At 34.6% G+C, this 23,550-nt stretch overlaps 1 protein-coding gene across 1 annotated transcript in view; it reads left to right on the forward strand.

Moving 5' to 3' along the window:
- LOC124631003 (nitric oxide synthase-like) overlaps positions 1-23,384 on the forward strand; it is a 50,343-nt gene extending 26,959 nt beyond the window's left edge. The window contains exons 4-22 of the mRNA XM_047165079.1: positions 6,464-6,555; positions 7,672-7,813; positions 8,934-9,076; positions 9,483-9,657; positions 9,994-10,175; positions 10,512-10,626; positions 11,707-11,937; positions 12,177-12,281; positions 12,364-12,443; positions 12,522-12,628; positions 14,383-14,612; positions 14,785-15,033; positions 15,297-15,450; positions 15,819-15,988; positions 20,759-20,969; positions 21,134-21,221; positions 21,341-21,611; positions 21,930-22,121; positions 22,498-23,384. Of these exons, the coding sequence (XP_047021035.1) occupies positions 6,464-6,555; positions 7,672-7,813; positions 8,934-9,076; positions 9,483-9,657; positions 9,994-10,175; positions 10,512-10,626; positions 11,707-11,937; positions 12,177-12,281; positions 12,364-12,443; positions 12,522-12,628; positions 14,383-14,612; positions 14,785-15,033; positions 15,297-15,450; positions 15,819-15,988; positions 20,759-20,969; positions 21,134-21,221; positions 21,341-21,611; positions 21,930-22,121; positions 22,498-22,638 (3,078 nt within the window). The 3' untranslated portion in view covers positions 22,639-23,384. The remainder of the gene's footprint in view (positions 1-6,463; positions 6,556-7,671; positions 7,814-8,933; positions 9,077-9,482; positions 9,658-9,993; positions 10,176-10,511; positions 10,627-11,706; positions 11,938-12,176; positions 12,282-12,363; positions 12,444-12,521; positions 12,629-14,382; positions 14,613-14,784; positions 15,034-15,296; positions 15,451-15,818; positions 15,989-20,758; positions 20,970-21,133; positions 21,222-21,340; positions 21,612-21,929; positions 22,122-22,497) is intronic.
- Positions 23,385-23,550: the final 166 nt, after the last annotated feature.

A 23,550-nucleotide genomic window follows, 5' to 3' on the forward strand; every position in this document is an offset into this window, starting at 1 on the left:
GTCAAGAATTCAAAGGTATTGACCAAACGTATTTTTCTTAAGAAATGAGCAGATAGCCAATTATTGTTATGATTTAAGCAGGAAAGTGCTGTAGATGCTAGGAAATCTCGGCGCAGGCAAGTTTATTTAATAAAATGTCAGTGGGATGAAAACACGCTATTTGAACGCTCAGACTCATAGATCTTCGGAGGTCTACGGAGTTTCCCAAGAGACGAGGTTGTTTGAAAATCAGTGATTACGAGACCTTAAGACCTCGTGCTCACAGTCTATGCGCTATTTTCTGTATTTTGTAGAATTTCAAGATTTTTAAAAATGTTAAAGTCCGAAAGGAGACGAGTTGTGATCGGCACTGCTTACTTTAAATTGGTTTTGTCACAGCCCAATGTACTGATACTCCTCTAAATAGTGTTTAATTATGAAAAAGCGATATTTTAAAACACGTGGGTATAATATCTAAACAGAAGAACGCTTAACACTAAAATACCGAAACTTTTAACATTGCCATCAATCATCAGTATAGCCCATTTAGAGCAGGTGAAAATTTTATCAAATACGCATAGTTTTTCAAAAATGTTTTGATCTAACAAAAAGGTACAGTCAGCACCAAAAGTCGATGAACAGAATCAACATGACAAAACACCTGTTCACAATAAAATGCCATAAGTTATAGTCGCAACTAGGAAACAAAATAGACTGTACACCAGAAACTTACAAAAGTCGTTAAACACGAGTATTTCAAAAGTATCTGTGCACTAGTATTCCTAAAGTCGCTGTACACCATCAATCCAAATGTCGCTGAACATCATTGTATCAAAAGTCACTAAACAGCAGTAAATACAAAATTAGGTCAACAAAGTATATTTTTAATGTTGCCGTGTGTTAATGTACTTTTGACGCTTATGTTGTTCAGCTACTTTTGGGACAGTACTTGCTTGACCTTAATAATGTATGTTAACACGTTAGTATCTATTTCAATAATTTTAATAATTATTTTGGAAATACACTCTTTTGCAAAAAAAGCGGGCACCTATGCGAAATCTTAGTTTTAAGGACTTTACGTGTATTTCAAAGGGTTTTAATGATTGTAGTATGTTTCTAGCATCACAAGGGTTAGCCAAGCATGCGTGAGAGTGTATTCTAAATTTGAATTTTGTACAATTGCTAAGAAATTGGTTAAACCTTGTTTTGGACTAATTGCTGGCAGAAAGTTCGTCGGTGTTTTGAAAAGTTTTTGAAGTGATTTTCAGAAAACTGATAATGCAGTCTTAATTAATGTACCTTTTTGTTAGATCAAAACATTTTTGAAAAACTATGCGTATTTGATAAAATTTTCACCTGCTCTAAATGGGCTATACTGATGATTGATGGCAATGTTAAGAGTTTCGGTATTTTAGTGTAAAGCGTTCTTCTGTTTAGATATTATACCCACGTGTTTTAAAATATCGCTTTTTCATAATTAAACACTATTTAGAGGAGTATCAGTACATTGGGCTGCGACAAAACCAATTTAAAGTAAGCAGTGCCGATCGCAACTCGTCTCCTATCGTACTTTGACATAAAAAAATACCAAATTTTTTGATAAATGTTAAAATTAACCACATGAAAAATGATGAGGAGGGTTTAAGCTATCTAAAAAGTCTAATTATTGCCGCGTTGAAGCTCTCTATAACTCCATAGGTATCGGGTTACTAAACGATGATTTCGCTGAAAGGGAGTCAAGAATTCAAAGGTATTGACCAAACGTATGTTTCTTAAGAAATGAACAGATAGCCAATTATTGTTATGATTTAAGCAGGAAAGTGCTGTAGATGCTAGGAAATCTCGGTGCAGGCAAGTTTATTTAATAAAATGTCAGTGGGATGAAAACACGCTATTTAAACGCTCAGACTCATAGATCTTCGGAGGTCTACGGAGTTTCCCAAGAGACGAGGTTGTTTGAAAATCAGTGATTACGAGACCTTAAGACCTCGTGCTCACAGTCTATGCGCTATTTTCTGTATTTTGTAGAATTTCAAGATTTTAAAAAATGTTAAAGTCCGAAAGGAGACGACTTGTGATCGGCACTGCTTACTTTAAATTGGTTTTGTCGCAGCCCAATGTACTGATACTCCTCTAAATAGTGTTTAATTATGAAAAAGCGATATTTTAAAACACGTGGGTATAATATCTAAACAGAAGAACGCTTTACACTAAAATACCGAAACTCTTAACATTGCCATCAATCATCAGTATAGCCCATTTAGAGCAGGTGAAAATTTTATCAAATACGCATAGTTTTTCAAAAATGTTTTGATCTAACAAAAAGGTACATTAATTAAGACTGCATTATCAGTTTTCTGAAAATCACTTCAAAAACTTTTCAAAACACCGACGAACTTTCTGCCAGCAATTAGTCCAAAACAAGGTTTAACCAATTTCTTAGCAATTGTACAAAATTCAAATTTAGAATACACTCTCACGCATGCTTGGCTAACCCTTGTGATGCTAGAAACATACTACAATCATTAAAACCCTTTGAAATACACGTAAAGTCCTTAAAACTAAGATTTCGCATAGGTGCCCGCTTTTTTTGCAAAAGAGTGTATTTCCAAAATAATTATTAAAATTATTGAAATAGATACTAACGTGTTAACATACATTATTAAGGTCAAGCAAGTACTGTCCCAAAAGTAGCTGAACAACATAAGCGTCAAAAGTACATTAACACACGGCAACATTAAAAATATACTTTGTTGACCTAATTTTGTATTTACTGCTGTTTAGTGACTTTTGATACAATGATGTTCAGCGACATTTGGATTGATGGTGTACAGCGACTTTAGGAATACTAGTGCACAGATACTTTTGAAATACTCGTGTTTAACGACTTTTGTAAGTTTCTGGTGTACAGTCTATTTTGTTTCCTAGTTGCGACTATAACTTATGGCATTTTATTGTGAACAGGTGTTTTGTCATGTTGATTCTGTTCATCGACTTTTGGTGCTGACTGTACATTAATTAAGACTGTCTTATCAGTTTTCTGAAAATCACTTCAAAAACTTTTCAAAACACCGACGAACTTTCTGCCAGCAATTAGTCCAAAACAAGGTTTAACCAATTTCTTAGCAATTGTACAAAATTCAAATTTAGAATACACTCTCACGCATGCTTGGCTAACCCTTTTGATGCTAGAAACATACTACAATCATTAAAACCCTTTGAAATACACTTAAAGTCCTTAAAACTAAGATTTCGCATAGGTGTCCGCTTTTTTTGCAAAATAGTGTATTTCCAAAATAATTATTAAAATTATTGAAATAGATACTAACGTGTTAACATACATTATTAAGGTCAAGCAAGTACTGTCCCAAAAGTAGCTGAACAACATAAGCGTCAAAAGTACATTAACACACGGCAACATTAAAAATATACTTTGTTAACCTAATTTTGTATTTACTGCTGTTTAGTGACTTTTGATACAATGATGTTCAGCGACATTTGGATTGATGGTGTACAGCGACTTTAGGAATACTAGTGCACAGATACTTTTGAAATACTCGTGTTTAACGACTTTTGTAAGTTTGTGGTGTACAGTCTATTTTGTTTCCTAGTTGCGACTATAACTTATGGCATTTTATTGTGAACAGGTGTTTTGTCATGTTGATTCTGTTCATCGACTTTTGGTGCTGACTGTACCTATGTGGCATTGCGCTTCTTGGCTTCTTTTAAATAAACTTTTTTATCCGTTTCTCTAATTCTATAATGAATCATATTATCAGCAAATGATTTACGATTGCAATATCATTATAGAGCAAACTACCGTTTAGACCAAATGGCAGACCAATCGCAAACCAATCGAATGTTATTGGAATACGATTGGTCTTAAATTAGTAGCAGTATGCCCGCTAAGGTTAAAACTGCTATTGCGATTCAATTTCTATTTAATTTTGACATTATTAACTTAGCAGAATCGGGCCCCTGTAGATTAGATCCAACATAAGTACCTACTTACTCTCTCTTAAACATACTTGCAGGAAATCATAAGCAACAACTTCACTTTGTTCATCTTTAATCAGTTATGTCATAATCAAATTAGCACCTATAGTTTACCAAGGTCTTTCTAAAAGTTGCTTGATCATATCTCAAAAAGCCAGAATACATTATGCAAATATTTGCATTTGTCAATAGAAATATATCTAATAGACATGCGGATAATGACGAGTTCAAGTAATTTTGTTGTTATGATATCAGATATTATGTAAATAATGACGTCTTTTCAAGGCCAGATCAACTTGTTTACTATTATACTGATTCTACAATATCATAGCCGTCTAGACAGAATACTTACCTAGATGAAAATCGTCATGATTTCAAAAACATTAAAATGCCCATTATGTCCTCTCTAGTCCAAAGCTTGCTTGGAAATTCGAAACACGCAAACCTGCGTACAATGAAGCAAAAAAAAACATGATTCCTTCTAGATCTCGCGTGACTAGGCCTATTAACGAAATTCCCTGACCATCCTAACACAGACGTTAACGTATGAAGCCACTTTAACGTTCTATCACTATTATTAACACAAATTAGATTTGTGTGCCCTGTATCTTGTGGCTTTCCTTTTCTATGAAGGAAGCTTTCACCTGACAGATTTGTTTGCATGCCTTGAATATTTTATGTGATTCGTGTTTACTGGTTTATTTTCAGATGAGAGTATGAAGTATTTAGAGTTTTATTAGAGACAATTTATTCGTAAATTAAGTGTTTAGGTTTTTCTTTATAAAATATCGAGGTATCAAGTTATATTTTTTTAGTAAGTACCTACATAATTGGCGATGACTATAATATATTTTCTTTTCATGTAGTTTATTTATAGTATATTATATTATACTCTTTTATAATTACCTATTAATAAAACTAGAGTAAGAAGTTAACTAACGAAGTAGGTAGGTATTGATTACCTATGCGTGCAAAGCTCCTGGCAGGCTATTAATCGCAACAAGTCTAGTATACTCAGATCTTGAATGAAGAATTAAATAATTACAAGTTGTTCTGAAATAGAATTTCCAAATATTCTAAAAATATCATCCATCAAGAAACAGTCGTAATATTTTCTTCAAACACTCAGCAAGGGGAGTCATGCGAACTTTTAATTAGGGTTTCAGAGCTTAAGCAGCATAACTTTATAATGAGCCACAAACTAAATGTCATTAGTCCTTCTCAGGAAACAGACTTACATACAGACGTTTGTTTCTATCCTTAGAAGTTCAAATACAAGCAAACCGAGCAATAAATATCCAAAGCAAGAAAGAATCTTTACTATAAAAGGATCCTTGCAAACTTCAATATAAAAACGAACCGGTTTTTGTCCCTGCTCAGGTTAGGTCTAAATAATGAGCTGCTTGCATCAACGCAATAAAAATGTGATGTTAAAAAAACCTATTAAGAGTTGACTTTAAAGCTCGAGGTATTCCTTTTCTATTCTCTTTTTGTTTGTGGCCAAGCTTTATCGGTAATTAAACTGCTAACATAAGTAAAAGCTCTTGATAAATGTCGTATGGTGTAGTAAATCTCGCCATTGGACCAACAACTGTAATTTTAAATCGTTGACATTTGAGGGATATGAATTGCAGTCTCAATTACGCTATCATTGCAATTAGGTACGGAAAAAAGTTATTAACTCAACTTGGAGAAACACAAGATTGATGGCTTAAGGGCCGGTTTTATACTACCCTATACGAGAAAACCAGTTCAAAACGAGCGCTGTAAAACCACAAGAAGTATTTTCTAAAAATAAGTTGGTAATAAGTAGCTTCTGTGCACTGATAGTTATCACATCGATACAGTCGGCGAGCATCAAAAGACTGCATATCGTATACAGAGTGCTGCAAAGACATTTCAAAAGGCAATTCATATGCAAAGGATACGTTTATATAGGTATAGCAAAGCTACGTAGAGACAAGAGATACCTAGTAGGTACCTATCGTTTTCATGGTAGCTTTTTTTTTTTTAACGACGTCAAAAATCATCAAATGACCCCTTCCGCTGTGGGTTAGCAGCGGAGAGGGAGTGTCAGACTCTTACTGACTAAAAACCGTCGTGTTCCGTCATAGGCCTTTTATGTACCAGGGCCGCGGTATCTCTTTCGAACAACCCGCAGCCCCTTTTCATGGTAGCTCAACTTGAGTTTATAAATACAACATAAAAAGTAAAGTTTTCATAATGATATGTTCATGAAAAGGATATGATTCACAATGTCATTCATCATTTTTGGTCCAACATCAAAAGCACAGTGGAACTACAGCTTTGGTGAAATGCTCCGATGGACTATCAAAATACAACACTTTTTACGGCTCTTTTGATTTTGGACTAAAATGGATGATGTATTTACTTAAAATTTGTGAAAAATGCCGTTTTGTTTTTAAAGTTAACATCAAAAACAATTGTGTACAATTCCCTGAATAATAAAAGGGTAATTTTGTTTTAGATATTCGACTGCAGAGAAGTGACTACTGCGAGTGGAATGTTTGAAGCGCTCTGCACTCACATCAAATTCGGAACCAATAAAGGAAATATCAGGTCAGTTGCTTTGACAATTACCTACATAACAATAATGTTATTCGAATCTTTTGTACTAGCCTTTGTTACATGTTAGCTTTCAGGAAAATTAACTCTGCATTTCTGTAGTCAGCCATTCGACGTTTTGCGCATTTGTTGAGAAGATTTGTATATGCAATAATTCATATATTTCAAATTACTAGCTAATCTGGCTACTGCCTTATAAAATCTTGGATACTTACCATTGTTTCGGAAAACGCGATATACCGTAGGTCCCCGCTGTCTTTTGGACATTTTTGGCAGTCGTTGCGGGTAGTCAGAAGTCAACAATTATGACAACCAGTCTTACCTAATAACTGGGTTGACCAGCTCAGATAGGCAGTCGCTCCTTGCTTGGTATTCCAGTTACACTGGACGTCGACCCTGTAATAGTTGGGAAAAGGCCTGTGAGATGATGATGATGATGACTAGATGATTGACTTCAGGAATGCAAAGTTAATTTGTGCGAAACATTTTCCTAATGGTAGATACATTAACTCTGCTGAAGTCATACATTAATAATTATTACTAGATCGATGACTCTCGTATATCTTGTATTATAAATGGTGCGGTTACCTTAATGCAAAACTTTTCATAGTAATGTAAGTTAGAGCTTGTTTGCAGCGCGTTAAACATAGCCTGTTTGATGAGTTACGTTATTACTTCAGAAATATAGGTGATAACTTTGAGAATTTAACATGCTAACACTAAGTCTGTAAAGTTTTGTATTCATGGAGACTTGTAATTTATTATTTGCTCCTTTTTAATATGACGCCGTCAAGTCAAGCGACCTTGCTTAGATTTTAAGTATTTTTTTCTTAAAATACTGATACTTAACAGCATCTGCCTATAAGATTGCTTTGGCATAGCTTATTAATAAGTTTGCTTCGTGCTACAGCAATGTTCTGTTTTTTTGTCACCCAAAAATACAACATAGGTATTTTTATCTTGATAATGACGACGCAAATTATAATTATTGATTTTTATAGGACTTGTACCAGCTTTTTTACATTTTGGTTTCCTCAAATATTAGTTTTTCAGATTGTAGTTGTTTTTTTTCACATTTTACTTTTCTCTAATAATACCTTTTTATTTCAGATCAGCAATAACAATATTCCGTCAGCGTTCAGACGGTAAGCATGACTACAGGATTTGGAATCCGCAGCTTATCAGCTACGCCGGGTACCGTATGCCCGATGGCTCTATACTCGGTGATCCTGGAAGGCTCGAGTTTACTGAGGTAAATACTAACTAATATTACCTGTAAATGTTTGTATGGTTTATTTTTCAAGCAGACACTACCTAGTACTTAGATGGATTTATATGAAACTAAGCAGTAATGTACGTAGTTTATGTAACAAAGTAACAGTTAAATAAGCATCTTTTTATTCGGGTGTGGGAAGTAATTCTCTCGGCAAACTGCTTACAAAGACCAAATTCTCACCTGCCAAAAGCATCTGCATAGTAAAATTATTATCGCTAGTAGAAATCCATAGTTCAATATTATTACATAGCTTACGCATATGATACTCGTAACATTAAATAGGAAAACCGGATTTTTCTAAGACGCAGACATAAACAAATACAAGCTTCATCATAAATAATATTATTAATATTATGCAAGAAAAACCGTCTATTGTGATATTTGAAAACTGGAATTCTACATTCAATATAACCAGTTTTATTTAGACCCAATTATTATCCAATAAATTATATGCATATCGTTAAATTTATTTAATGATTCTTGCTTACCAATAATACCTATTGACAAACTACCTATGGTTAGAAAATATTTAAAGTTACTTATACCCACTACTTACTAAGCGACTACTTTGTGTGCCCAATAACAATTGGATTAGGTTATAAGCCTACAATATTTTGATACTACATATTATAATATTTGATTGATAGGCAAAGTTAGCATGTATTAATGACAGATTATCCGGTAATCTAGATATTCTGTTATATATAAATTATCAGCTTGAATAAATGTTTCTTGAATGTCTTTAAAGCAAAAATAGATCACGATAATACTATATTAGAGTTGTAGTACTGAATATAAAAGAATACTCTTTTAAATAAATGAATAGGTAGTTAAACAACATTAATAAAATATACCCATATATTAACATGAATAATTAATATTTTATTCTTATCTTTTAGTCACGTAGAAGTGTATCAATGAAAGATGGATTTATTTATAAAATAATACAATTCATTATTTTATTTTCAATAGTAGTGTATATCATTCAGACTTTTTACAAATTTATTTGTGTCTAATAAGCAAAATTATTCCCCAATTTTATTTTAATTTTTATGCCATTCAATATTTTTATGTTTATTTTTTTTTGTTTCCTTAGGTATGCTTGAAGTTAGGTTGGAAGCCGAAAGAGAAAACTGCATGGGACATACTGCCCCTGGTCTTGTCAGCCGGAGGCAAGGATCCGGAGTACTTCGAGATACCAAGGGAAATTGTTATGGAAGTCCGTATGGATCACCCCAAGTAAGTTCCTCCTTGTGGTTTTACCCACACACTTCGGGATGTCGGTATATGTATTAGATGGTTAAAAAGGTCAATTGGACCTTCGAGTTCAGGATGATGGACTTAGCAAGAGTTTGTGTTCAGTTTGTGACCAAAAAATGAAGAACTATTTAATTGGACAAGAACCTACTATGCCATTACTCTTGTAATTCTTCCCTAAAATTAATTACGAAAGCAACTTCCGTAAGTTGTAAGAAGTTATAAGAAAGTACCATAAATGACTTCCGAAAGATTTAATATTTGCAAATATATCATAAGTTACCCAGGAAAGCTACTTACCCGAGTAAAAACATATGTACCTAAAGGCGAGCTCACATAATTTTCTTCTTTTCTATAAAGCCTATTAATCCTATCTCTATGTTTTTAGTTACGACTGGTTCCAAGACTTGGGTCTTCGTTGGTACGCCCTACCAGCCGTCAGTGGTATGAGAATGGACTGTGGAGGTCTGGAGTTCACGGCGACGGCCTTCAACGGCTGGTACATGGGCACTGAGATCGGCTGCAGGAACTTCTGTGATAGCAATCGATTAAATATCCTTGAGGTTAGTATCATTAAACAGCCTTCTTGATGCTCCAAAAACTGGTTTTCAATTTTCCTTATAAGTTCAAGTATCAAGTATTTTTTTACGCAAGGGCTAATTACATTCGTCAAAATTAGTTTGAACCTGTTCATACCAAATAATGAGCGATTGTTGTCCCATCTGATTGTGGTGCCTGAATGTCTTTTGTAGTCAAAAGAGTATAAAATATATTAAGTAAGTTAAGTATAAATTAAAATTACCAAGGTGTAAAAAATAAGTCTGTAAGTAACTCTTGAACTCAACCTTTCTTTAGTGATTAAAATTACATTTCTAAAAATTCTATTCTCCTTTTACCAGAGCGTGGCCATAAGAATGGGCTTAGACACGAACATGGCGGTTTCTCTATGGAAGGACAAGGCGCTGGTAGAAATAAACATAGCAGTTCTGTACAGCTACCATAGAGACAACGTGTCTATTGTCGACCATCATTCAGCGTCCGAACAGTTCATGAAACATATGGAGAATGAGAGCAAAATAAGGTAAGTTTTTGTGCACAGATATCGGAATTAAAAAAGTACCAAACAGCTTAAAAACATAGAAATATTGTGACAAATAACCTAGCAGAATAAAAATATTATAATGCAAGAATTTATAGCTAGAATTGTTGTATACAGTTGGGGCCCCTAACAATAATGTGACACACTTGCGCAGGTATATAAAAGGTCCTAATGCATTCGTCTGGACAACTGACATACACTCATAAGATCCACATGAAAAAATCTCACTGCCAACTTACTTACACGGAAAACATAACTCACCTTTGACACAGTAAGATAAAGAAGTGATAACAATTAACAATTCATCTTCGTTTTTAGGAAGGGCTGTCCATCAGATTGGATCTGGATTGTACCACCGATGTCATCGTCTCTAACACCAGTATTCCATCAAGAAATGGCCCTGTACTATCTTAGACCTTCCTATGATTATCAGGTAAGACTAAATATCTTATTATATGTAGACTGTGTAATATGACTGTAGCAGGAGAAGTTTACAAAATAATATTAAAGAACAATGTCAGGTTTCGGCCCACCCAATCAACTTTTAAAACTGAATTCTTACGGACACAAAGTTCTTTACTACAACAATTTACATATAAAATACTAACTTCTTATAAAATATTTAATTGTTAACTAGAACTTTTCCAAAAAAAAAAATATCATGTTAATAAGTAATTATTTTGTTTATCGAGTTCAGGTTTTTCGTTTGAATAATTTGGAATAATTTGGTTTTGAGAAGTTCAATGCAAAAGTGGAAAACATAGAAAAGCTTCTGACATTAAACTACACAAAAAACTGTAAGAATTTTCACTGTACATGAAATATTTTTATTGAGCCTAAGTTACTATGGACGTCTGACATTGTTCTTTGTGACCTAAAACAGCAGTAACTTTTGACATTTCAACTTTTTTTGCATCTTTACGTATAATCTTTGATTAATAGCTTTTTATAAATATCAGGTAATATTATTCCATTGCGGTTACAAATAGGTAACAAAAATGAATAATCAAAACTAATTTTTAAATTATTCTTTTGCATCTGCATAAGAATGTCCTTTACAAATTCTGTCTTCGTTTGTCTCAAGTAAACATCAATTTATTGCAATCTGCCTAAAACTAGAATATATCTTCATACACAAAGCCGTACGTATCCAGATTGTTGTGTTAATCCGGCATCATTACTCATGTTCCTCGCCGCTTCCCAATTATTCGGGGTCGGCCAGGGGTCGGGATCATTCCTAACGTAACATGACACTTGCCGTAAATTCTTTCATAAATACAGGATATGGATAGACACATGTAGTTCGGTTTGTAACTATGGCAATGTATTTTGATGTGATATACTACCTGAATTAAGATTTATAATAAAAAAGACTTCCGAAAGTGGTGTTTCCGAAAATGGGTTTTAAAAAAGCGTCTACTTACGAAAATATAAAGAAATAGACTTTGCCGAACTGAGGACTTCTTCTACTAAAACTGCTTATAAGCCTTCCTCTTCTACCCTTTCCTACCAGGAACCAGCATGGAAGACCCACCAGTGGAGTAAGTCCGAAGGCGTGAAGACCGGCCATAGGAAGTTCCACTTCAAGCAGATTGCACGAGCCGTCAAGTTCACTTCCAAACTGTTCGGCAGAGCTCTCTCTAAACGCATCAAGGCAACAATTCTGTACGCCACTGAAACAGGCAAATCTGAACAGTATGCCAAGGAGTTAGGGACTCTTTTCGGACACGCTTTCAATGCCCAGGTAAGTTTTTCTATCGAAAAATGTGGCTGAGTTTAGCATTTTGTTAAATTGGATGGTTCGTGGCAACTGTGGAAATATTTATCCTCTTTAAGAGTTATTCGGTCGGTTTAATGTAAACCACTTTGTGGAGTGTTTCAACTTAAATGTCGTTGAGTTAATTTTATTTGAATTTAGCTATTTATAGTAGGCGTATACCTCTATTTATAGGAAAGTCTACTAACTTTTTATTTTTTTTCTAGGTCCAATGCATGTCGGATTACGACATGTTCTCAATAGAACACGAAACCCTACTGCTTATTGTTACTTCAACTTTCGGAAATGGCGAACCTCCGGCTAATGGAGTGGTACGTACTAAATCTCTAACTTACAATAATTAATGGATTTTAAGGAAAATATGTGGTATTTTAATTTATATTCTTTTGTTAGGACCTAGCTGAACATCTACTACAAATGCTGAACATTGAAAAAGAAAGCCAAGATGATTTGCAAGACTTCAATGGTTCTGCGTAAGTACTATTCTTATACCCTTTTAAAGAAACTAAGTTGGTGAAGTATAATGCTAATAATATTATTTGGGGTTTCAGAGGTTTCAAGACTCCGAAATCTCCAAGGGCTCTGTTGAGAACTAACAGTGTTCTGGCATCAAATATGGATTACAACCGACAGTTAACGCGACTGGAGTCTACCAAAAGTAAGTTCTGGAATTTGTTTATCTTAATGTACTATGTAATAGTAGGTATGCTATATAGTGCCTTTTTTATTTTTGGATGAAAGATTTTATCAAATTATTTAATGCCCATTTAGTAAAAAAATATTATTATGTATAACTTTGATTTGATGGTCACTTGTCTGTGAAGTGAATTTTTCGATATGCAGTAAATGTGAGAAATTTAGTAAATAGCGGCACAAAACATTCTATTGACTGTTGGTTGCAATTAGGGCATGCAATACCGGTTTACCGGTTTTGGTTTTACCGGTAAAACCGCCATTTTCGCGATTTTTAAATTACCGGTAAAAATAATATGTAACCGGTAATTTACCGGTTTTTACGTTTTTGTGATAAAATATAGCAATTGGTCATTTAACGTCAAATCTTCATTATGTAGCCTGAACATAAGGTAATATTGCATACATTACATATTGTAAGAGTTATGTGTCTCCTTAACTATCTCTAGGTTAGATACAAATCTTCATTCTCATCTTAATTTATAATATGTAAACAAATTTTATTCATTCGGTTATTCTGATTTTCCTGATAGCTGTCAGCTCATATTAGGTAAAAATGTAGCTAATGCTTATTTTACCTACTCTATGACCTTACTGAGATAGGGCATTTACTTCACCACCATGCGGACAGCTCTGAGGATACAATGGAGCACACAGTCCAGGTGTGCACTGCCTGGGAAGAGTACCGCCGTGTCGTCCCGACGAGGCAATAGGCAGCGTCGACCTCTCGCGCCCGGTTCTGGTTCATACCATGGTCCTGAGTGGATGGGAAACCGTCGCCTCCTTCTGCGAAGCAGTCATGCTCGAGAAGGGACGGCGGAGAGACTGCGAATTCGCACCTCTCATTCCAACCGCTGTATTGGACCAGGAAGATACCACGGGCGCCAAGTGTCGAGAGACGACTCCCGGCCACCGTAGGCGTCGGTCTGTGGGCGGTGAGTTCGGGAGGCTCATCGTTCTTCCGTCTGCATAGACATCAGACCCGTGTTGGCCGCCAAGGCCTGCCGGGGCTGCGGGATTGTTCAAGAGAGTTACCGCGACCCTGGTCCATAAAATGCCTACGATTTACCATAAAAAAGGGCTTTCACTTCAATGAAAAAAATGATTTTTTTTTCACGGTAATTCTTAGCGTTTATCCCGTCTTGTGACGGGGTCCGCATTCCATATCTTCTTCTCCCACTTCACTCTATCCAGGACATCTTCCTTCGTAGATTTTCATGGCATTCATTACCACACTCAACCACCACAGTTTCGGCCTTCCTCTGCGCCTTTGACCGGGTATATCGAGATTGAGTACATTGGCGATGTATTTAGGTGGTCTCCTTTTTACATGTCCACCATGGCAGCCGTTTCTCTTGCATTATGTCGACGACATCGCGTACGGATGGTACTGACATGCTTTTTTGTTATGGCCCACGTCACAAAAAATGTTTAACACCTTATATCATGTATTTTTTGCTTTTAGACTACCCAATCTTATTGTTATAATATCACATTTAAAAAAATACAAAAATTACCGTTTTACCGGTTTACCGGTAAAAATATTTTTATTACCGAATTTTTACCGGTAATTTTTATTTTACCGAAATTGCATGCCCTAGTTGCAATAGGCTTCAATTTTATTACACGTGACTTAATATGTATTAAGGCTTGAGTTTGCTGTTAACTCTATCAAACACCCGTCTAATATTATAATGTCTATGATTCATTTTTTTCTAGGTGCAATGACAGCAGCATCATCAGTGGAACACATAGCTCCGCTCAGCAACGTACGGTTCGCAGTATTCGCTCTGGGATCTAGTGCTTATCCAAAGTTCTGTAATTTTGGCAAACTTATGGACAGCGTCCTCGGCGGTTTGGGAGGTGAAAGAATTATGGACTTGTGCTGTGGTGATGAAATGTATGGGTTAGAGCAGAGGTTCCGTGCTTGGTCAGCGGAAATTTTTGAAGTAAGTACCCTTCTTCTAAGTGTAATTGATAAAACACATCCAATTTTAGGGTTCATTTACCTAGGCAACCATTATGCCATACTTATATTTAATCTGCCCGTGTATGGCACTTTGATAAATAGGTACGGTTTTTTTTCTAAGACTTAGTGAACTGACAAATATTTAATTTCAGGAATCATGCAAAACCTTCTGCCTAGATGAAAGCGATATGGTAAAGGATGCACAAAACGCTGTAGGAGTTATTCCAGTTACGGAAGAAACGGTGCGTTTTGGCAAACCGTCGTCAGATATGCCCTTAATTAACGCACTTGCATCAGGATTCAGAAAACAACTGGTCACCTACAAAGTCAAAGAAAACAAAACTTTAGCAGAACATGCAGAAACAGACGCAGAAACTATATTTATTGACATGGAACCAGACGTAAGAAAAACTATTAAATATTTATCCTTTCTAAAATATTTGAATACAAAACTAAATTAAATAAAGGCCTTGACGATCAAATTTTAAAACAAATCCTGATCAATGATTGTAAAAACTGTGAACATTATGGTATCATAAAATGTGTATCCTATTCTAACATTAATGCATGACCTTTCCTTATATTAAAAAGAGTCAAGAAAACAAGAGAAACAAGTCTATAATTTAGTACGCGTTATGTTCAAACCTGTAATTTTATATTTTAGTGTGAAATCAAATACGTTCCTGGTGACCATATTGGCGTGATGTCTGTAAACAGAAAAGAAATTGTTGACGCAGTATTGGAAAGACTGAAAGGCATTGAAGAGCTCGACAAGATTGTACAACTACAAGTTATGAAGGAAACATTAACACCAACAGGTAAGGAAATAATAATAACAATATAAATGCCAATGATGGTAAAATTAGTATCATCAAACGATTTTGAAATGACGCAGACGTTAAAGGAATGCTAAAATTTATGCACGACAACTGGTTTGATCGAAGATACATGTGATGTTGGAGGAATCAAAATAATAAGGAACAAACTCAATGTGAACTTTTGTTACGTGAGTTGAATAAATTAGCGGGTCTACATGGAATTTTCAAATACATATTGGTTGGCGATCTTATAGGAAATCGAAGATAACGATAAATTGGGAGATAAAATATGTGTAACAGTTCAGAATAATAAGAAGCCCATCAAAATTAAAGGAAAACAAAACTATACTACACATTTTTATCCACAGGTACCGTAAGAGCTTGGGAGAGATACGAACGCTTACCACCGGCTACCATCCGAGACATCTACTCAAGATTCTTGGACATAACTACACCACCGACTACTAAAGTATTAGAGTACCTCGCTAAATCATGTACTGATGAATCTGAAGCTGAACAAATAAGGGAATTAGTTACGGTAAGGATCATCACCGTATGCCTAGCCTTTTAATATGTAAGAGAGCTCTACGATCTTGATGATGTGAACCTTGTGTCTTGGTGTCTCCTGGTTTAATTTTCTTTCTGAATGTCATCATCCTCCGAGCCTTTTCCCAATCATGTTGGGGTCGGCTTCCAGTCTAACCGGATTCAGCTGAATACTAGTGCTTTACAAGAAGCGACTGCCTATCTGACCTCCTCAACCCAGTTACCCGGGCAACCCGATACCCCTTGGTTAGACTGGTGTCAGACTTACTGGCTTCTGACTACCCGTAACGACTGCCAAGGATGTTCAATGCCAGCCGGGACCTACAGTTTAACGTGCCATCCGAAACACAAATCAAATCAAATCAAATCAATTTATTCATTTTGTGAAACAGGGGTGATTACAGGTGTTTTCTAGATTTATGTACAAGCCATGTCCCGCCGATAGGCATACAAAATTATTTAAGAGATTACAGTAATATAATATAAAATGTCCGAGTATATGAATGTCAAGATAAAGGAAAATAACCAAATAAAAAAATTGTGTCAATAAAGTTGTGTTACTAGTGTCATAAGTATTTAAAAAAAAAATATATATATTTATAAATTCATCATCGTCATCAGAATTTGTCATCCAAATACTCTTTAACTGAATAATATACTTTGTCATTTAGTAGCTTGAAGAGCTTATTTTTAAATTCATTATTATTCTTACTATTTCTAATATCACAAGGTAATTTATTATACAATTTAGGTGCCATTGCATAAACACTTTTATGAGCAAAAGCAGTCTTAGTAGCTATTGTTTGTAACTTATCTGAGCGACGTTGACTTTCTACATGACTAAACAAGTGCATATTGTTTTTCACAAACATCAGAACCTCATAGATATACAGCGACGGTACTGTCAAGATATTTAAATCCCGAAAGTGCGGCTTACATGTATCTGTTGTTTTTAGTTTACAGATTGATCGTATGCATCGTTTTTGTGCCAGAAGTACGGACGAAATATTTGCAGCATTACCCCAAAATATAAGCCCATACCTTAGTGTGGAAGCTACATACCCGTGGTATGCCGTTAGGAGGGCAGTTTTGTTTGCAATTTTGCCTAACATATATAGGGCATAAGAGAAACGGTATAGTTTTAAACAAACACTATCAATTTGAGATTGCCATGACATATCATTGTCAATGTGCAACCCCAAAAACTTTGTGGTTTTTGTTTCTAGTACTGCGTCTCCTTTGTACCTGACTTGGTATTGCGTCGGTGTTTTTTGCCGAAGTTTGAAATCCATCACTTTAGTTTTAGTCAAATTAATTTTTAAATTGTTGGCATTAAGCCATTCTATGACTGACACAAGGTTTGTATTTATCTCTAATTCTATTTCTTTAAAATTACCCTTGTCAAAAACAATAGTGCTATCATCTGCAAATAAGCACATCTGATGATTTGTTACATTGGGGAAGTCATTTATATAGCAGATAAAAAGTAATGGACCTAACACAGACCCCTGTGGAACGCCATACAGAATCGTCCGAGTACTTGAGGAGTATGTTGTTTCAGTTTTTGTCTTAATGTTGACTTGGCTGATCTGAGTAAACTGTTTCCTACCTTCTAAATATGATTGTATGAGCTTAACTACATTACCTCTAATACCGTAGCTATAGAGCTTTTTCAGTAGTATTTTATGATCAACGTAGTCAAAAGCACGTGTCATGTCCATATACATTGCTGCAACCGGTTTTCTGTTGTCCATGTTGTGATGTATATTTTTAAGGAAATTGTACACTGCCATATTAATAGTTTTATTCTGTCTAAATCCCATTTGTTCTTGACAAAAAATGTTGTTTTTTTCAAAATAATTATTAAGTCTATTATAAATTACTTTCTCAAAAATTTTTGCAAATATTGGAATCAGGGCTACAGGTCTATAGTTGCACATTTTTGTTTTTTCGTCCTTTTTGTGCATTGGCTTGATAATCGAGATTTTTAGAGCTTCTGGAAAAACTCCGTTGTATATACAAGCATTTACTGTATCACATAATACTGGTGCTACAATGGGTCCTACTGATTTGATCACGCTAGTCTTGATGTCATCATACCCGGTACTATTTGTATTTTTGAGGTTATTTATTATAGTTAGCATTTCTTTTGGGACTATTGGTTCCATAAACATAGATTTGTGGGATTTTAAAACATTTGCATTATCATAAGTTTGACAATCTACATTGGATTGCACTAGGTCTATGAAATAATCATTGAAATATTGTGCAATACTTTGAGGGTTTGTGATATATGTGTTTTTTACCTCAATAGCATTGATATGGGTTTTAGGTACGTTGCTTTTCAAATTATTTATTACTTTCCAGGTAGCTTTAGACTTGTTATAACTGTTTTCTATGTAGTAGCTATTTTGTGCTTTTTGTGTCTGCTTTATAACGCGGCGGTACCTGGCGCTAAATGTTGATAGAGCAGTTTTTGTGTCTTTGTTTGGGTTTAACCTATATTGCCAGAGCAAAGACCGTCTCTTCTTGCTGCAGACTTTAATACCCCGTGTAATCCACTTTGGTCTATAAGTTGTAGATATTTTACATCTTAATATTGGGAAACACAAATCGTAGAAAAGCTTGAATAAGTCAAAAAACGCATTAAACTTTTTATTAGAGTCATTTTCTTCAAAAATATCTGAAAAACTCAAACTGCCCATGCATTGCCTAAACCGATCAATGTTTTCCTTGCTGTAGTCGCGTTTTTGAACATAATAATACTTCAATGCACACGTTTGTTTAACTGGAAACTGCATCAACTGCGCTAAATGATCAGATACCCCTAATTCAAGTATCTCACTATTACAGCCCCGTATATTGTGAAAAATATTGTCTAGGCAGGTGCCACTACTGGGCCTAGTTTGTTGCTGTATTTCGATTTTAAGATTAAACTCTTTTAAGAGACGTTTAAATAGAGAGGAATACTTTGTTTTTTGTAGCATATCAATGTTAAAGTCGCCGCAAATTATAATTTTATGTCTATTTTTATAGCAAATTTGTTCTAATATATACGTCAAATTGTCAAAGAATATGTCAATTTTTTGTGGTCCTGGCACTCTATATATACATAGTATTACAATTTTATGATCCGTTAGCTCAACCGCACAGCATTCAAAAACATTGCATACGTTAGCAAGTTTCACGAAGTCTATCTCTGTATATCTAATGTGGTTGTGTATCAATATACAGGATCCACCGTTTCGTTTTTGTCTAGTAAAAGAGGTAGCTAAGGTATAGTTTGGAATGTTTAGAAGATCAATATCGCTCATCGTCATATTGTGTTCTGTAAAACATAAGATATGTACATATTTGCCATTGTTCGAAAGAGTATCTATAAATTCCGTTATTATATCACTTTTAGCCAACAGTCCATTTATGTTTTGATGTAGTATATGTAGGTTATTGTACACGAAAAAGATTGTTGTCCTTAGAAGTTTGGTTTCTTTCACCCTTTTTTACTACAGGGAAATAGTATGGTATAGTCCCTATGTTTTGCGGTAAGGGTTTTTGTGACGTTTTGTTTATAGTGTTTGTCGACATTTCTGTAGTCTTTGGTTTGAAATAATATGGTATTGTGCCCTTTTTAGGTATATAGTTACAAATTCGATTTGAGATATTGTTTTGTTGATTTCGAATTTGTATTCTCTTTTTAATTTCGGAAAACTTCAAAAATTTGTTGTCATAGTCATTACAGTCAATAGCATAGTTAATACTTTTACAAATATCATTAAGTTTGAGCTTATCACAATTTATATAGGAACAATTTTTGTATTTTTCACATATTTTCATGATGGTATTATTAAGCTTGTTTACATTTAGATAGTTATTTTTAGCTATATTTAATACAACAATTTGGTTATAGCTAAAATAATCTAAAATTTTTTGAAATTGTACATACACTGATTTTTGATTAAAGTCGTTTTCACCAAGCGATATTACAAGCTTGTCATTGGCTGCTAGATTTAAACTTCGATAGTTTTTTACTATCTCGCTGCTCAACGCATTCGGCTTAGTTTCGCTTATAATCGCATACTTCTCATATTGCGTTTGTTGTCTTGAGTACAGGAGAGCTGAAGCAAGCCCTACACATTGCTGAGCTCCAAGGATAATTATTTTTCTGAAGTCTGCAGGTTTTTCTTTCTTTTCTATTTCATGCGCACTTATTGGTGCACACACACAGTCCATGGTGTCTAAAATATACATAGAAAGTACATACAAACTTAGAAAAATTGCATTGGTACTTGCCTGAATGTCAAAGATCTACTAATTTGTAAGTTGTTTTGTTATTATACACTGAATTTTTTATATTAGCTTCAATCTATAATCGAAAAACAAGGAATGGGTCGGTTATTGTATGTCTGAGCCACAAGCTCATTATATGAGTAGTAAACAATTTCGATACCTTCATCAACGTAGTATTTGTAATTCGTTTCCTTGTACGTTAATTTATGTTCTATGATCATTATGATATCATCTAAATACACGGTATTACGTAAGTCGGTTTTGTGTTTTCACAGCTGTGTAACTTGTTTACTTATTTACAATATCATGTCTAGCATAAAATTTTGTTATCCAAAACAATGCTACGAAACCCATTTTTGTTCTATTTATCAACAGGTTGTGAAGTAACTAATCATCTAACATGCCTCTGTTTTAGCTTTAAAATCAAATCTGTTAAGTATTTTCATAACCCCATAAATTATTTTCTTTCTCATAGGATTCAAATAAATACCACGACTGGGTCAGTTTCCACTATCCACATCTGGCAGAAGTTTTCGCTCAATTCCCATCGTGCAGACCTCAAGCGTCGCTGCTTGCTACACTACTGAGTCCTCTGCAGCCAAGATTTTATTCCATTTCTTCGTCACTTCTGGCTCATCCACAAAGGGTCCATATCACAGTTGCTGTTGTTATTTATAGAACTCAAGGTAAGCAAAAATATTTTTGAGCGTATTTCATTAAAAATATTCCAGTTTTCTTCTGATTAGCTTCTCTAGATTATTCTGGCAATCTTTTCACAGACTGTGTCGAATGTACGTACTTTTAACATTAGTTTGAAAGAATATATTTTAACTATCGATAAACATTTCAGATGGCAAAGGACCTCAACATTACGGCGTTTGTTCAACGTACCTCAAAAATCTGAAACCCGGAGACGAACTCATAGCATTTATTAGACAGTAAGTTTCACTACCCAACACTCTTAACTAATCAAAAATTGACTGTCGCAAACATATCCAATATCATTTACTAATTCTTATGTTCGTCGCAAATACCTAACTCGATGTGCTATTTGCAGTAAACCAAGCTTCCACATGCCTAAAGATATATCAGCACCGCTTATCCTCGTCGGTCCTGGATCTGGTATAGCCCCCTTCCGAGGATTCTGGCACCACAGAAGACACCTGATCAAGCACCTGGTGTCTCATAACCCGGGACCTGTGTGGCTGTTCTTCGGATGTAGATACCAGGGCATGGAGTTGTATAAGGAAGAGAAGGAAAAGGCGTTGAAGGATGGAGTGTTACATCAGACACGGTTGGCCCTGTCGAGGGAGGAGGGTTCACATAAAGTAAGTTTTATATGGTAATTTCAATTATGAAAAATCTACCTCTGTATTTTTAGACTGTCCTATGATTAAGCAAGTAGGCAATTGAGATTGCGGTTGTTCTTGGTACTTAAAAATTGAAAAAAAATCTCCAAGTCTGGTTTACCAGCTATCTCGTGTTCTTATCAGCTAGAAAACCGGCCTCACTACGTTCTACAAACATTAAGATTGATGTGTAAAACTATTGTTTTCAATCAACATAAACATGCTCTATCATGTAAAATCATTCATAGTCAACTTGTACCAAATAGTTTTAAAACATACCTACTTCCTTTTTACCAGAAATACGTCCAAGCGTTACTAGAAGACGAAGGAGCAGAGATGACGCGCCTACTGATGGAGGAAAATGCACACTTCTACGTTTGTGGTGACTGTAAGATGGCGGACGATGTTGAAATGAAATTACAAGACATTGTCGAAAAGCATGGATGCATGTCTGATGCTGATGCTAAGGAATTCATCGCTGCTTTGCGGGTAAGATAATTTCTATTTTTATGTCATTTAAATATCGATATTGTTAGGGTTCCAAGTACTGCTAACAATAATATTACTGTGGCTTACCTCCAAAGTACTCAAATGTCGAAAACTTCAAGTTCTACTTACATATTTGAGCAGTCTTTAAAATTGGCGTTTCAATATTTTTTCTCACATTCTCACATCCCATTGTTGGGCAAAAGAATCTTCTAGTTGTTAGAAAGTAATTTAACTTTAAAACCCTTCAGATTATTTTGTTCTATCAATAGTATTTTTTTAAAGAAAGACTAATAATTCAGAATTTTAGGAGCTTCAACTTTCGGCAACCATATAACCCTTTTTTTCCTTTTTCAAAATATACTTTATTTTCTTCTAGAACGAAAACCGCTACCATGAAGACATCTTCGGGATCACGCTCCGCACCGCCGAGGTGCACTCCGCCTCCCGAGAGACCGCCAAGAAGACCCGCCTCGCCTCCTTCAAGTCACAGGCTTCCACTAATTCTATTAACTACTAGTTTATCAGTTCCAATAAAGTCTTTAAAATCCTAACTAGTGTTATTTGTGCGTATGTCTGTTTGTTTGTTTGTATCGTCTTCATGGTCAATGTCTTATGGATCTTTATATGGACATCTTGGAAAAAATTTTGGTCCAAGTGATTCCGTCAAAAGGGTGAAATCGTGGGAAGCGGCTAGTTTAATATTAATTATTGTCTAGTTCTAGTTAATGTGTTAATCGACTTGGTTGTATAGTAAATATTTAATAATTAAAATGTAGTTAAGCTAGATATTTGTAAGTTGTTAAAGTTAAGTTGGAATAAGTGTTTACTTTAATCGATAAATGACTATTGTTTCAAAATGCCTGAAGTAGGAAATTAGAATTACGTCGAGATTAGATATAAAAAAGAAGGGACAGTAAAAAATGCAATAACAGAAAACAAAAAATAAAAGACAAAAAATTGAATAATTGTTTTAATATATAATTCTTCTTAAAAAATAAACGATTATAAATATTTAGTTATGTAAAACAGGCATCTAACAGACTTGTTGGTTTAATATTTATAGTTGTTAGCTATCGATTGTTAAAATTGTTAGTTTGAGTCCAAAACTTAGGTTAAATATTATTTTTAAGTTTATATTTAAACGCTTAACTTTGAATGTGACAATCACGAACGTCGAACTATGTTCAACTATGATTAATTTTGATCAATCATTTAAAAACACTTTAGAATATAAAGGACGATTAAAGTTTATTTAATTTCAAACATTTTTTTTCTTTAGGCTTTATTTACCAGCAACCCACTAAGCATATTTAGCGCTAAACACAAATCATAATTCCTTATAATTTTTTTTTAATTAATCGTATGTTCTTTTTTATTTTTATTTTTTGTCATATTTAGCCTTAAATATGTTTAGTGAGTAATTTCTACA

The sequence above is a fragment of the Helicoverpa zea genome, chromosome 6, assembly GCF_022581195.2.
Source record: "Helicoverpa zea isolate HzStark_Cry1AcR chromosome 6, ilHelZeax1.1, whole genome shotgun sequence".
NCBI lineage: Eukaryota > Metazoa > Arthropoda > Insecta > Lepidoptera > Noctuidae > Helicoverpa > Helicoverpa zea.